This window comes from Lepus europaeus, chromosome 19 (genome assembly GCF_033115175.1).
Source record: "Lepus europaeus isolate LE1 chromosome 19, mLepTim1.pri, whole genome shotgun sequence".
Taxonomy (NCBI): Eukaryota; Metazoa; Chordata; class Mammalia; order Lagomorpha; family Leporidae; genus Lepus; species Lepus europaeus.
Genome location: NC_084845.1, coordinates 196,196 through 210,635, shown reverse-complemented (window position 1 = coordinate 210,635; position 14,440 = coordinate 196,196). Strand labels below are relative to the sequence as shown.

The following is a 14,440-nucleotide window of genomic DNA, read 5'->3' as shown; positions in this document are numbered from 1 at the left end:
GACACAAAAGCAGCCAGTGTGGCCCACAGGCCAAAATCCAATCCAGTACTTGCAAATTAGATGTGTCTCTGTTGGCAAAAGCCAAGTATTCACTGGATTAGGATGTCTGTAGTGTGTCCACTGGTAGTCAGAAAATGCCAAAGGGCCATTTACACAAAATATCCAGAACAGGAAAATTTATAGAAATAGAAAGCAGATTAGCAGGTGTCAGGGCTCCTCCTTCCTGCTTTCTCTGGCACCCATGTTTCCTCCAGCGGCCGCCCTCTCTGACCCATCTTCTCCTTAGGATCTCCTCAAGAAGTTCCTTCTCTAAGTATCCATGCCAATCACCTTTACCCCCTGTTATGGACAGAATTATATCCCTTTCCAAATGCATGTATTGCAGTCCTAACCTCCAGTCCACCTCAGAATATGACTCTATTTGGAGGCAGGAGCTTTAAAGAGATAATTAAGGCTAAGTGAGATATGAGTGAACCATAATCCAATAAGAATAGTATCTGTATAGGAAGAGGGCCTGACCAAACAGAAGAAAGTCCAGCAAGAAAGAAGCCACTATAAGCCAAAAAGAGAAAAAGACTTTAGGAGAAACTGGACCTTCTGATGCCTTGATTTTGGACTTCCAGCCTCTAGAACTGTGAGAAAATACATTTCTGTTGTCTAAGCCACCTAATCCGTGTGACTTTGGTATTGGAGCCCTAGCAAACTAATGCCCCAACCACCAACCCCACTCCTCTATGATCAAAGGCCACTGTCAGGTTCCTGGACAGCCTTGCTCGACACTTGAAGGCTGCAACCCTGTCAGCTACACCCTTGAAACAGGTCCAGACAGGCCTACTTGTCAGCACCGCTCCCCACCACCACCACCAGCCTGATCTGACCCATCGGCCTCACTGGCCAGAATTCCAGCAGCCTTCGTTTCCTGGGTCTCCCTGCCCCCTCCCTTCCCCTGTGCCAACCAGAGGTCTCCAACGAAGAGTGAGGGTCACAGCCCAGCCCTCCTCTGCTCAGAGGCCTCTCTTCAGGACGAAGTCAGATCTATATGTGGCCCATGAGCCCTTTGAGATCGTCCCCCACAGGCCTCCCTGTCCTGATCCTGTGCCCTGCTTTCTCTCCCTTACCCACCCCAGCAAGCCTTGTCCCCCACAGCCACCTCTTGGCCTTGGCATTTGTGTTCCAGCTTCCTGGAACATACTCTCCCCAAGTCATTCTCCCCATTCAGGCCTCAGCTGCAACGCAGCTCCTCACAGAACTGTTTGTTTGTTTACTGTCTGATCCCACCCACGGTACCATTCGCTCCATGAAGGCTGGCCCAGCCTGTCATCACTCAGCACCCAATCTGGAATGCTGACAACTGCCCCCAAGGGGTACTCAGTATGTACCTGTGGAAGGAAGATACAACCTGCTCATTGCCGCTGTTGGCTTGCAAAGCCTAAAAACCACCGCGGATGTAGCCACAGGTCTGGACAAACGAGCACCACCAAGCAATGGCCCAGGCACCCCTGTGGGCTAGGCCACTTCCCTCCATATCCCGGCCCATCCGAGAATCCTGCTCAACAGCTCTCACATACACACACCAATGCAGAGAGGACAGTCTCACAGCCGCGCGTCCAGACATCCACTGGGTCACACAGTCACACAACCACAGAGTCCGGGACCTTCGTCCTGCGTAAAGTCCTCCTCAGCACCTCCACGTCTCCGTCACACACCATTACACACGGAGCGGTCACACAGCTACATGATTATCCTGTAAGCCAACTAACCCCCAGAGCACAGAAGTGCCCGCACACGTGGTCACACTCACACGACAGACGACGGTGGAATGACTTGTACCTGTGAGCAAAGTGAGTCACACACGCTACGAACGCCACGAACGCCCCTCATGCCGGTACACCGCGCAGGGGCCCCCCTTTCCCGCGTCTTCCAGCCAGAGCCTCTTCCACGCACTATCGCCGCCACCCGCGGACTACAACTCCCGGCGCTCCCCGGGAGGCGCCTGGGGGAGGAGGGCGGCTAGGCGCTGTGCCTTACGGGAGTTGTAGTCCGTGTGGCGCCGCGCGCTGGTTTGCGCCGTGCGGTGCGGGGCATGCTGGGAATTGTGGTCCTGGGACGCGGCGCGCAGGCGGCCTCGTCACCGTGGAAGCCTCCGGAAGTGTCCACCCGCGGCGCTGATGAGGTAAGCCTTAGGTGGGCTCTCGGCCCGGATCCGGGATGGAGAGGGACACCGCAGACCGCGAAGCCGAACGCCTGCAGTTGTCCGACCAAAATGCGCGTGACCCAACGGGGGCCGGAGAGTGGAGACTGACTACACGCTTTGCGTAGACTGACGCACTGTGGTGCAGGACGGACCCAAGTGTGGGACGGACTGACAGACCTAGTGTGTGAGGGACCGCGGATGGCAATACTGACGGCCCGGGCTGAGGCGGACTATCAGAGCAAATGTGGAACAGCGCTGGGATGGAGGGTATGGGCCTGGCCGGCTGTGTGGGACTCATAGGTTGTGCTTCTGTCTCATTGACAGGTTGAGAAGGTCAGCTTTACCCACGGGTTCAGTGTCTGACTAGGCGATGGAGTGTGCGACTGGCAGATGGTTGTTTGTAGGTGGGTGGTGTGACTGCCTGTGATTTCTTTCTTTCTTCCTTCCTTCCTTCCTTTCTTCCTTCCTTCCTTCCTTTCTTCCTTCCTTCCTTCCTTCCTTCCTTCCTTCCTTCCTTCCTTTCTTTCTTGATTTATTTATTTATTTATTTAGCGGCCGGCGCTGTGGTGCAGCGGATTAATGCCCCGGCCTGAAGCACCGGCATCCCTTTCTCTGTGTAACTCTTTCAAGTAAATTTAAAAAAAAAAAAAAAAACACAGGATTTATTTATTTACTTGAAATAAAAGTTATTTATTTGAAATAAAAGTTATTTACTTGAAATCAGAGTTAAAGAGAGGAGAGGCAGAGAGAGAGAGAGAGATGGAGGAGAGAGGGGAGGAGAGAGAGAGGTCTCCATCTTCTGGATAACTCCCAAGGTGGCCCCAAAGGCCGGAGCTGCGCCGATCTGAAGCCAGAGCCAGGAGCTTCCTCCGGGTCTCCCACGCGGGTACCGGGGCCCAAGGACTTGAGCCATCTTCTACTGCTTTCCCAACCACAGCAGAGAGCTGGATCAGAACTGGAGCAGCTGGGACTCCAACCGGCACCCATATGGGATGCCAGCACTGCAGGCGGTGGCTTTACCCGCTACCCCACAGCAACAGCCCTGCTGGCTGTGATTTCAAGTGTGACTGAGATTCTCTGTGTGACTAGGGGATTATGAATGACTGGTGGGATGATGCTACATGATGGAGACACAAAGAGAGCCTGTGTTTATTTGATAAATTATGGATGACATTGAGATATGTTTTGGTGTGTGACAGACTGTGCCTGAGGCAGCCTGTGTGTACCCCTGATGGGCTGGGGTTTTGTCAGGGTGAGCCACAGAGTCAACCAAGTGTGCGACGGAGGGTTTGCGCTTTGCCATGTAGGCGGCTGAAATTGGGTGACAGTGTTCACCCATCTGAGCCTATGCATACGTTCCCAGCTTGGGCTTAAGTGCAGCCAGGGCTCCGCTGAGCCATCAGACCAGATATGTCCCACATTTGCCAGGTGCCAGGCCTGTGGTAGACACTTGTCACGAACCACCTCGGGTAACCTCATAGCAGCTCTCTCAGATGGGCAGAAGTGAGGAGTAGGAAGTGAAAGTTCCTGCTCAGTTGGTTAGGCAGCTGTGGAGGGAGGACCTCCGAGGGCAGCATGTTGGGAGTGAGCCAGGAAGGCAGTAGGAAGGCACATGCATGTGCCCAAGAGAGCGTCACCAGGAATCTCCAAAGAACAGAAGGATGGAAGCTGCTGCTGCATTGTCACTGCTGCTACAGCCGCTCCTCCTCCCCCCCTCCCCCTCCAGACAGTGATGACCTGGACTTGTAGGTGACCGTGCTCAGTCTCTCCTCATCCCGCCTTCTCCTCCACAGTTGTTACCTAAGCCTGCTATAGGCCAAACCCTGGGTACCATAGCTCCAGCGTCCAAAGCCTGTTTGGAAACAGAAGGTTACCGTACAAAGCTAGCATAAGAGATCTAGGGCACTCTGGGAAGAGAACCTAGCCTGCTCCAGGTGTCTAGGTAGCTCCCAGGGAAGTGACACCTAAGGTGAAGCCAGGAAAACCAGAAGGAATTAGGTGCGGAGATTTCAGGGCAAAGGCTGGGGTGCGGGAGGAAAACAGCTCAGGCAAGCCAACAAAAGCCAAAGTGAGCTTTACGGCAGACAAAAGGGGCTAGAACCTATCTTCACCAAGGCTTGCAAGGCACTAAAAGGTTTCAGGTTTGACGTCTTGTGTTCCTAGTATTCCCTCTCTCTGTGCCCAAAGCAATGTCTCTTTCTCAGGCTTCCTGCCTTCCTGTCCAGGGTAGGTTCCCTGAGCAGGAACTCCAAGCAGAATAAATGTCTAGACTGACACAAAGAGAGGGAAAAGGGCAGAAAGCACTTAGGCCTGTGGAAGTCAAGGATAAGAAAGTGAAAACTTGGTCCTTGAGTACAGGAAAGTGTGTGGCCAAAGCCAAGCGCTGGCATCTCCTGAGAGAGGTTACATTCCATCAGGGGTTCTTTTCCTGACTATAAAGAGTTCGCTGTGAAACATAGAGCATGAAAAGTGGTATTTTAAAAGACTTTGGTGAGACTGTGGAAAAAGTATAAATTTCACCGGGACCGGCATTGTGGCATAACAGGTTAAACTGCCTCCTGCAATGCTGGTGTCCTATATGGGTGCTGGTTCAAGCCCCAGCTGCTCCCCTTCTGATCCAGCTCCCTGCTAATGTGCCTCGAAAAGCAGCAGCAAATGGCCCACATCCTTGGGCCCTGAACCCATGTGGGAGACCCAGAAGAAGCTCCTGGCTCCTAGCTTTGGGCTGCCCCAGCTCCGACATCTGCAGCCACCTGAGGAGTGAACCAACAAATGGAAAATCTCTATGCACCTCTCTGTCTCTGTAACTCTGCCTTTCAAATAAATAGAACACATCTTAGTGGCCAGCGCTGTGGCATAGTAGCTTAAGTCTCCCCCTGTGACACCAGCATCCCATATGGGTGCTGATTCGAATCCTGGCTGCTCCACTTCCAATCCAGCTCTCTGTTATGGCCTGGGAAAGCAGTGGAAGATGGCCCAAGTGCTTGGGCCCCTGCACCCACAAAAGAGACCCAGAGGGGCTCCTTGCTCTTGGCTCCTGACTCCTAGCTTTGGACTGGCCCAGCTCCAGCTGTTGTGGTCATTAGAGGATTGAACCAGTGAATGGAAGATTTCTCTCCATCTCTCTCTCTCCATCTCTCTCTCTTTCTCTCTCTCTCTCTCTCTCTCTCTCTCTCTCTCTCTCCTCTCTCTGCCTTTCAAATAAATAAATAAATAAATAAAAGTAAAATCTGCCCTTGCCCTTAAGGAACTGACACTGTATGGAGGGTAGGGGGGAGCAGGTGAGTAATAATAAACAAGTAATCATGTAAGTGTATCACACAAGTGGTGAAGAATAATATTTAAAAAACTAAGGGAGACAATATACAGCATGTATACAGGATACATATATACATACATATATACAATATACAGCAGTGACAAAATACACATTAGTTTTTAAAACAGCTTTATTCAGAATTGACTCACATACCATGAAATCATTTTTAAGAGTACAATTCAGTGGTTTTTAGCACATTTTTTAAAGATTTATTTATTTGAAAGAGTCACACCGAGAGAGGGGAGGTAGAGAGAGAGAAGAGAGAGAGAGAGAGAGAGGCTTCCATCCAATGGTTCACTCCCCAAATGTCTGCAATGGCTGGAGCTGCGCCGATCCGAAGCCAGGAGCCAGGAGCTTTTTTTGGGTCTCCCACGTGGGTTCATGGGTCCAAGCACTTGGGCCATCCTCCACTGCTTTCCCAGGCCATAGGAGAGAGCTGGATTGGAAGTGGAGCAGCCGGGTCTTGAACCGGCCCCTTTATGGGATGCTGGCACTTCAGGCCAGGGCGTTAACCTGCTGTGCCACAGATCCAGCCCTGCACATTGTTTTCTTTAAAAATGTATTTTATTTGAAAGGCAGTGTGACGAGAGGGGAGAGGCAGAGAGAGGGCTTCCATGCACTGGTTCAGTTCCCAGATGGCTACAATGGCACGAGCCAGGGACTCCATGCAGATTTCCCACATGGCAGGGGTGCAGGTACATCGTCTGCTCTCCTGGCAGGGAGCAGAGCATCTGGGACTTGGACTGGCACTCTGATACGGAACGCCAGCATCACAGGCAGCAGCTTAACCCTCTGCACCGGAAGGCTGGCTCAGCTTTTAGTATTTTCACAAAGTTGTACAGCCATCGCCTCCATCTAATCCCAGAACATTTTCATCATCCCAAAATGAAATCTCATCCCCACAGTGGATGGAGGACCTCTCTCTCTCTCTCTCTCTCTCTCGCTCTCTCACTCTCTCGCTCTCTCTCTCTCTCTCAGCCACTCTGTAACTCTGCATTTCAAATAAAATAAATAAATGTTTAAAAAAAAGAAGCCACTCCCCACTCCCGTCCCCTCAGAGCTCCTGGGAGTCATTATTCTGCTTTTTATTTCTGAAGTTGCCAGTTCTGGACATATCCTATCAATTCAATTGTGGTCTTTTCTGTCTGGCTTCTTTTGCTCAGCATAATGTTTTCAAGGTTCATCCACATTGTATCATGAATAGGTTCATGATGTTTATGGTGAATAATGTCTATGGTTCATATATGATACAATATATATAATATACAGAATTGTGTCTATCAGTTGATGGCCATTTGGATTGCTTCTATTTTTTGGCTGTTATGACTAATACTGCTGCGAACATTTATGTACAAGGTCTTTCTTTTTAAGTTTTTAAATTTATTTGAAAGGCAGAGTTACAGAGAGAGATACATAGAGAGAGATCTTCTATCCACTGGTTCATTCCCCAGATGGCTCAGATGGCTGCAATGGCTGGAGCTAGACTGATCTGAAACCAGCAGCCAGGAGCTTCTTCCAGGTCTCCCATGTGGGTGCAGGGACCCAAGCACTTGGGCCCTCCTCTGCTGCTTTCCCAGGCACATTACCAGGGAGCTGGGTCAGATCAGCCAGCACTTAACCAGCACCGATATGCATGCTGATGCTGCAGGTGGTGCCTTAGCCCCTGTGCCACAGCACCAGCCCTGTGTACAAGTTCTTGTGAGAACATATATTTTCTTTTTTATTTTTCAAGATTTATTTATCTGAAAGAGTTACACAGAAAGAGAAGGAAAGGCAGAGAGAGAGAGGCTTTCCATCTGCTAACCCCCAGTTGACTACAACAGCTGGAGCTGTGCCAATCCAAAGCCAGGAGCCTCTTCTGGGTCTCCCACATGGGTGCACGGGCCCAGGGGCTTGAGCCGTCTTCTACTGCTTTCCCAGGCCATAGCAGAGAGCTGGATCAGAAGTGGAGCAGCCGAAACTGGAACCGGCGCCCATATGGGATGCCGGCACTGCAGGTGGCAGCTTTACCCGCTACGCCACAGTGCTGGCCCCAAGAACATATACTTTCATTTCCCTTGAAGATGTACCTAGAAGGGGAATTTGTGAGTTATGTGGTAACTGTATACTTAGCCCTTCAAGGATCTATTAGAACGTTTCCACACTGGCCGTACTATCTTACATTCTTACCAGCATTATATGAGGGTTCCAATTTCTCTACACTTCTGCCAACACTGTTATCTGTCTTTCTTCTTATACCTATCCCAGGAGGTATAAAGTGGTATCTCCTTGTATTTTTGATTTTCAATTCCCTGGAAGCTAATTACTTTGAGCATCTTTTCATGTGTTTATTGGTCTTTTTTATATCTTTTTAGAAAAAAGTCTGGTCAAATCTCTAGCTTATTTAAATTTGGATTATTCATCATTTTTATGGAGTTGTTTTTAATAGAGGTCCTTTTCAAATGTATGATTTGTAAATATTTTTCCTACTCTGCCATTTCACTTTCTTTTTTATATAAAGATTATTTATTTGAATGGCAGAAATACAGACAGAGAGAGAGAGAGAATCTTCCATTCACTCCCCAAATGGCCACAACGGCCAGGGCACAGCTCCAGCCGTCATGGTCATCTGGGGAGTGAACCAGAAAATGGAAAACCTTTCTCTCACTGCCTCTGCCTCTGATTCCCTGTAACTCTGCCTTTCAAATAAATGAATACATCTTTTTAAAGAATAATAATGAATAGAATATATCAAATATGATATGCAGCTAAAACTGAATCTGGAGGAAATTTGTAGCCTTAAATACATGCATCAGAAAACAGGAAAGGCTGAAATTACAGAAATCACAATCTCAGACTCTACAAAATAATGAAGTAAAGTGCGAGGATGACCATGTGGCTGCCTGGGATAGTGTATGAGAGGGAGAGAGACTCGGCTTTGTCAGTAGGGACACAACTGAAGCAGACTGGATGAGGTTGGCCTGGGTTTGCAGCTCAGCCCCGGCCAGTCTTCAAGTGGAGACTCCGGGCAAATCCTTCCCTTCTCTCTGTATTCATAGCTGTAACAGGAAAAAACCTCCTACCCACCGAGTTTTTTGCAAGCTTGTACACAACCAGTAAGACGGTTTATTTAGAATAGCGCTGAGCATAGACCTGAGCGTGGCCATCTGTGCCTCTGTGGGAGTGCGGCCCATCTCACAGGCCCCAGGCACACGTCTGCCCCTCTCTGTAGGCATAAGGCAGGGCCCTGGGTTCGTGTGATGATGAAGCTCTGACTTTCCTGCAGACCCTGCTCCAAGGTTCCAGCCATTCTGTTTCTGAGTGCTGCGGCCAGATGGCTGTCCCCAAGAGCTCCCTGAGCCCAGTGCCCTGGGAACAGAACAGCTGCTTTCAAGTGAAGGTGGAAGAAGAAGAAGCCAGCCTGTCTCCAGGCCAGCAGTCCGGCCTTGACCACACTGCCCACCCTGAGGCTGCTCGCCTGCGCTTCCGGCACTTCCGCTACGAGGAGGCATCCAGCCCACAGGAGGCCCTGGCCCGGCTCCGAGAGCTGTGCCGCCGGTGGCTGCAGCCAGAGACGCACTCCAAGGAGCAGATGCTGGAGCTGCTGGTGCTGGAGCAGTTCCTGGGCACGCTGCCCCCCGAGATCCAGGCCTGGGTGGGGGCCCAGTGCCCCAAGAGTGGAGAGGAAGCTGCTGTGCTGGTGGAGGATCTGACTCAAGTGCTGGAGAAGAGAGGTAAGGAGGGGTCCACAGCACCCTAGGAGAAGAGCCTCTCTGCACTCCAGAAATGCCTAGCTGCTGCTCTTCCCAGAAAGCACAGGTCTAGATCTCACCATGCCATCCCCTCTGCCTGGACAACCACCAGCCAACTGCCATCTTGCACAAGGCACTCACCCTCTCTGAGCTCGTCACAGGACCTTGCACCAGGTACTCAACATGTAGCCGGGCCTCAGTTTCCCCCTCTGCAGTGGACTTACTGCAACACCTTCAGAAGCTGAAATGAGGCCATGGACGTCTAGCACGTAACAGGAGTCTGATAATGGCCAGCAGTCTGGACGTGGGCAGTCGGTGCCTCCATCTTGCAGACCGGAAAACTGAGACCCAGATGAGGGCAGGATTCCTGCAGGATTCAGAGCTGGGGTTCAGTGCTGGTCTCTGCACCACTGAGCCACACAGTCCTCCAGCCTCCTCCCTAGAATCCATGTGGTGAGCATGGCCAGGTGCCCCTTGCCACCTTCACTGAGCTTCACCAAGGCTGCTCCTTTGGGCTCCTGGAGCTCAAGCCAGGAGGACACAGCACCCACTCACCCCCAGCAGCAGCTGTCTACCTAGCAAACGTTTCACAATCGGAGACATGTCTGATTCCCCCACAGATCCATCCAGGCCCAGGGGCAAGGTTCTGAATGTGGAGGACACAGTGCCGACCTCGCAGAGTGTGGGGCCTGCCCAGGGGTAGCACCTAAATAAATGCTTTAAAACCCAAACTCCTCACCCCTAGTGTCTTTCAGGGAGATAGGGGGAGGGAAAAGGAGAGAGGAAGAGGAAACAGATGTCTTCCATCCTCCGGTTCACTCCCCAAATGCCCACAACAGCCCAGGCTGGACCAGCCTGAAACCAGGAGCCAGGAACTCCACCTGGGTCTCCCACATGGCGGGCAGGGGCCAAAGGACTTGATCAATTACCTGCTGCCTCCCAGGAAGCTAGATCAGAAACAGGCAGGATGCAAACTAGGCACCCCAATATGGGATGCAGGTACATCAAGCGGCATCCTAACCATTGTACCAAATGCTTCACAACCCCCCCTCACCCTTCTGACACTTGAGCCAAAATCGGGAACCTCAGAGGGAAGAGAGTTTGGTGGGGGTTGGAAGAAGCAGAACCCGTGGTGCGGTTTTGGATGGTGTGGGAGGACAGTGCTGTAACCTCTTGTTATCCAAGGCACCAAAGGAGAATTTCCATCTGGAAATGGGGCCCAGCGTCACAGCAAGACCACATCTCCTGTTTGGAGCATAGCTGGGGCCCAGGCAAGCAGGGACGACTGTGCTAGGAATGGTGACATTGTGGTTCTGGTTGTTTCAGGCTGGCAGCCCGGGGTGGAGCCTGCGGAGGCAAGCTGCAAGCAGGGAGGTGTGGAGGAGTCAGAACCATCAGAAGGGACCACTGAAACCCTCATGGGAGGTGTTTCCTCAGGACCTGCCTTTGTTAATGCCTGTGAGCCCGAGGGCAGCTCAGAGAGGCAGGTAGGGCTCTTCAACGAGATGTGGACAAAGCCTGTCACTCAGGAAGTCGGTTTCAGGAGAACGTCAAGGCCCTGCCGCGACGCCCCTGCAGATCAGCCTGCCTACGAGTCCGGTGCCTCGGGAACCGGTTCCAACGTGTGGTCCACTTCCACCTGCCAGGAGAAAGCTGCTTCCGAGCAGAGGTCCAATCCAGCGAGTGGCTGTGGGACAGCGCCTCCCTGCCCACACTCAGGGAAGACATCCTTCACGTGCGGCAGGTGCAGGAAAGCGTTCCCGAGCGCCGCAGCCCTCCAGGCTCACGAGAAGAGCCATTCTCGCAAGACCCCCTACGCCTGCAGTGAGTGTGGCAAGGCCTTTGGCCGGAGCACTCACTTAGCCCAGCACCAGGTTGTCCACACGGGCGCGAAGCCCCACCAGTGTAAGGAGTGTGGCAAGGCCTTCAGTCGGCTCACCCACCTGACCCAGCACCAGAGGATCCACACTGGAGAGAAACCGTACAGATGTGGAGCCTGTGGCAAAACCTTCAGCCGCAGTACCCATCTCACCCAGCACCAGCGGGTGCACACAGGGGAGAGGCCCTATGAGTGTGATGAGTGTGGCAAGGCCTTCAGCCAGAACACCCACCTGACCCAGCACCAGCGCATCCACACCGGGGAGAAACCCTACACGTGTGACGCGTGTGGGAGAGCCTTCAGCGACTGCTCAGCTCTCATTCGACACCTGAGAATACACTCTGGGGAGAAGCCGTATCAGTGCAAGGTGTGTCCGAAGGCCTTTGCGCAGAGCTCCTCTCTCATCGAGCACCAGAGGGTCCACACGGGAGAGAAGCCATATCGGTGCAGGGACTGTGGGAAGGCCTTCAGCCGCAGCTCAGCCCTCATGGTGCACCTGAAGATCCACATCACAGTGCTGCAGGGAACGGCGGACACCCTCCGGGACTAGCACAGCACCCACTTAGGCTCAGCCTCTGAGAGACACTCTGAGTTCTGAAAGAGCCAGGAACAGGTGGACAGCTGACAAGCCCCAGACGGTAAGTGGCCGAGGACAGACTGCACTGAGGATCCAGACAGAGGCCATGGACAGACACAGAACAGTCCCGGCAGCTGGAGGAGCCTGCAGGAGGATCCTTGCTCGTCTCAGAGAACAGCCGAGCTGCGGATTGGGATTGGTTCTCAGGGCCAGGGCAGGTGAGAGGAGATGCCTGTCAGGACTCAGTCACCCCAGAGGCCTGGGACAGGGAGGCGCCAGCTTCCTGGTCTTAGGGCTGCTCTTCCTGCCTGTCCTCTGCCACCCAGCCCAGAAGGGACGTCTGGCATGCCTGCCTCTGTGCCTTTGAACCTCTTTCCTCTTCACCCTCCTGGGTGCTGACTGGTGAGGCTGCCTCCCCAGGCCCTCTGGGCATCTCCTGTGCTCCCTGTCTTACTTGGTGGTGCTACCTGACACTTGCCTAACATGTTTCTCCCTCCCCTCCTGTTCCACATCCCACCAGTCGCCAGCCCTGACGGTTTTACCTCATCTCTGCCATGGTTACCTTACGTGAGCCCTCGTTGCCTCTCGCCTGCACAGCAGCGAGCGTCTCCTTCTTGATGCTGCCCTGCCTTCATTCTCTCGCTGTTTCAATTCCAAAGGAGCTCTCCTTTACCCCATATTGTGTCACTCCGTGGTGGGAAAGCTCTTGAATGTGTCACCTTCCACAGCTCGACTTCCAGAATTGGGTCCCCTGCAACTCTCCAGTTACCCTCATAGTGTATCTGAACTTGGTGATTTTCCTGTGTGTGCAGTGACGTGATAATGGCTTCCAAGTCCTGTCCTGTGCTGTTCATGATCACCGATAACATGGCCAATTCTCCTGCCACAGCCCTGCCTTCTGGACACCAGCCACATGAAACTCTGTGTGATCCCTGAAACAGCCATACTTTTCCCCACCTAAGTGCCTTTGTACTTATGCCTGGGACCCTCCTCTATTCCCACAAAAATATTCTGAATGTCCAGCCCTGAACAGTCTTGCCCACCCCTTGAGCAGACGTCAACTTGCCCTGTTCCCAGAGCGCCTCATACTTTGCTCCCTTACACTTCCTACCATGTTGTTTCACAAGTGTCATCCGTGAAGAGACGGATGCTGTGAGCTCCTGAGAGCAGTGGCTGTCTTGCTCTGTGTCAGCCAGCAATAGGCTATGACCAATGTCTCGAAACGATGTGACTGGTGCCCTCCCTGAAATAGTCACTGTGCTGTAGCCCACATTATCTTTCCATGTTTACGTGGCTGTTTTCACACCAGCCGTGGATCCTGCAGGGCAAGAACAGTGTTTCTTGAGGCCCTAGTGCCAAGAAAGCCTGGTGTGCATGCAGTGGCTTCAATTAAATAGTACCGTATAGGGGGTTCCCTTCCTCGGATCCCAGAGCCCCCTGGTACCACAGTCAGTGGTTGCCAGCGTTCTGTCAATGCACTCTCTTGCCACCTCTCAAAATCATGAATGCCTGGCCAGCTTGCAGGGTCTGTGTCTCTAACTGGGCTGCAGCCCCTTGCTCTGATGGTTCGTCGTGTAGGAACCATTCCCTTCCATGGTGTGTGCTGGTCCCCATCACCATCTCTCCCTGGGCATCTCCCTGTGCTTTGGACTCTTTGTGTCACAAGTAAACAGAGCCACAAAGACTGAGAGGAGAGCTTCAGAACAGGACGGGGAGACCCAGGGACACAGAGACATCATGTCAGTTTATCAGACAGGGTCTGAGACACAGGCAGAGGCTGAGAAACCAAGAGAAGGGGGCAGACTTGGGAGAAAACTCAGAGATGAGAGATGCACGTTTCCAGGGACGTGATCATACAGGCTTGTGTCAGGCTAAGGGAACAGAAAAGGTATGGGCTTAAAGTCAGGCTTCAGAGCCCGACTCCTGGGGACTGATCTGAGGACTTTTCATAAGTGACTTCCCTGGTTGTCTCCACCTCTCTCTGTAGCACCCCCCCCGCCCCAATTTGGTCTCACTTACTGATGAGCTGAATCCCCAACTCCCTGATGCTCTGAATTCCCCACCACCCATTCTGTCCTGATACATGTGTCTGTGGGAGGGGGAGGAGCTCAGAGGGGAAAAGGAATCTTTATTGGGGGCCTACGTGTGCTGGTGAGGCTGCTAAATACGTTACATACACCACCTCATTGAATCCTCACACAACACTTGGGAGACCCAGAGGGAGCTCCTGGCTCCCGGCTTCAGCCTAGCCCAGCCATGGCTGATGTGGGCATTTGGAGAGTGAAGATCTCGCTATGTGTCTCCCTCTCTCTCACTCTGCCTTTCAAATAAATAAATAAATCTTAAAAAGAAAAAAAAGAACGGTCTTGTATTAATTCACATTAGAGGAAATTCTTTGTAGGTTAAGAAGTTTCATCTGGTTCAATGTAATTAAATAGTCAACATTTGAACTTTTTTACCCACAAAGAAGTAAAAATTTCCTATGATTACACTAACATGTCTGCTTGAACTTTAATATTAAGCTGTTGCTAATGATTTCCCCAAAGATCAGTGATCTATTTCTAGCTGAAGAAACCGGAAAAGAAGAGCGTATAAGTTGAAACTAAATAGAAGAAAGAGAATAATAGTAAGTGCAGGCAATAGTGAAAAAAGGAACAAAGCCAAAGTTAATTAATTCTTTGAAAAGATATTAATAAGAGTTGATATAGCCCCTCCTGGACATCATGCGTGAAGGCTGTGG

At 51.8% G+C, this 14,440-nt stretch overlaps 1 protein-coding gene across 6 annotated transcripts; it reads left to right on the top strand.

Annotated features, from left to right (window-relative positions):
• The first annotated feature begins 2,103 nt into the window (after positions 1–2,103).
• On the top strand, positions 2,104–14,059 carry ZSCAN22 (zinc finger and SCAN domain containing 22). Of its 6 annotated transcripts, none has more exons than XM_062177472.1 (4): positions 2,129–2,173; positions 2,519–2,598; positions 8,779–9,226; positions 10,571–14,059. In XM_062177472.1, exons 3-4 carry the CDS (start codon positions 8,827–8,829, stop codon positions 11,671–11,673), a joined length of 1,503 nt encoding a protein of 500 aa, XP_062033456.1. In that variant the 5' UTR covers positions 2,129–2,173; positions 2,519–2,598; positions 8,779–8,826; the 3' UTR covers positions 11,674–14,059. The 6 variants fall into 6 exon arrangements, with proteins under 6 accessions (XP_062033461.1, XP_062033456.1, XP_062033459.1 ...); XM_062177475.1 differs by lacking the exon at positions 2,129–2,173 and adding an exon at positions 2,185–2,374; XM_062177474.1 differs by lacking the exon at positions 2,129–2,173 and adding an exon at positions 2,185–2,378.
• Positions 14,060–14,440: the final 381 nt, after the last annotated feature.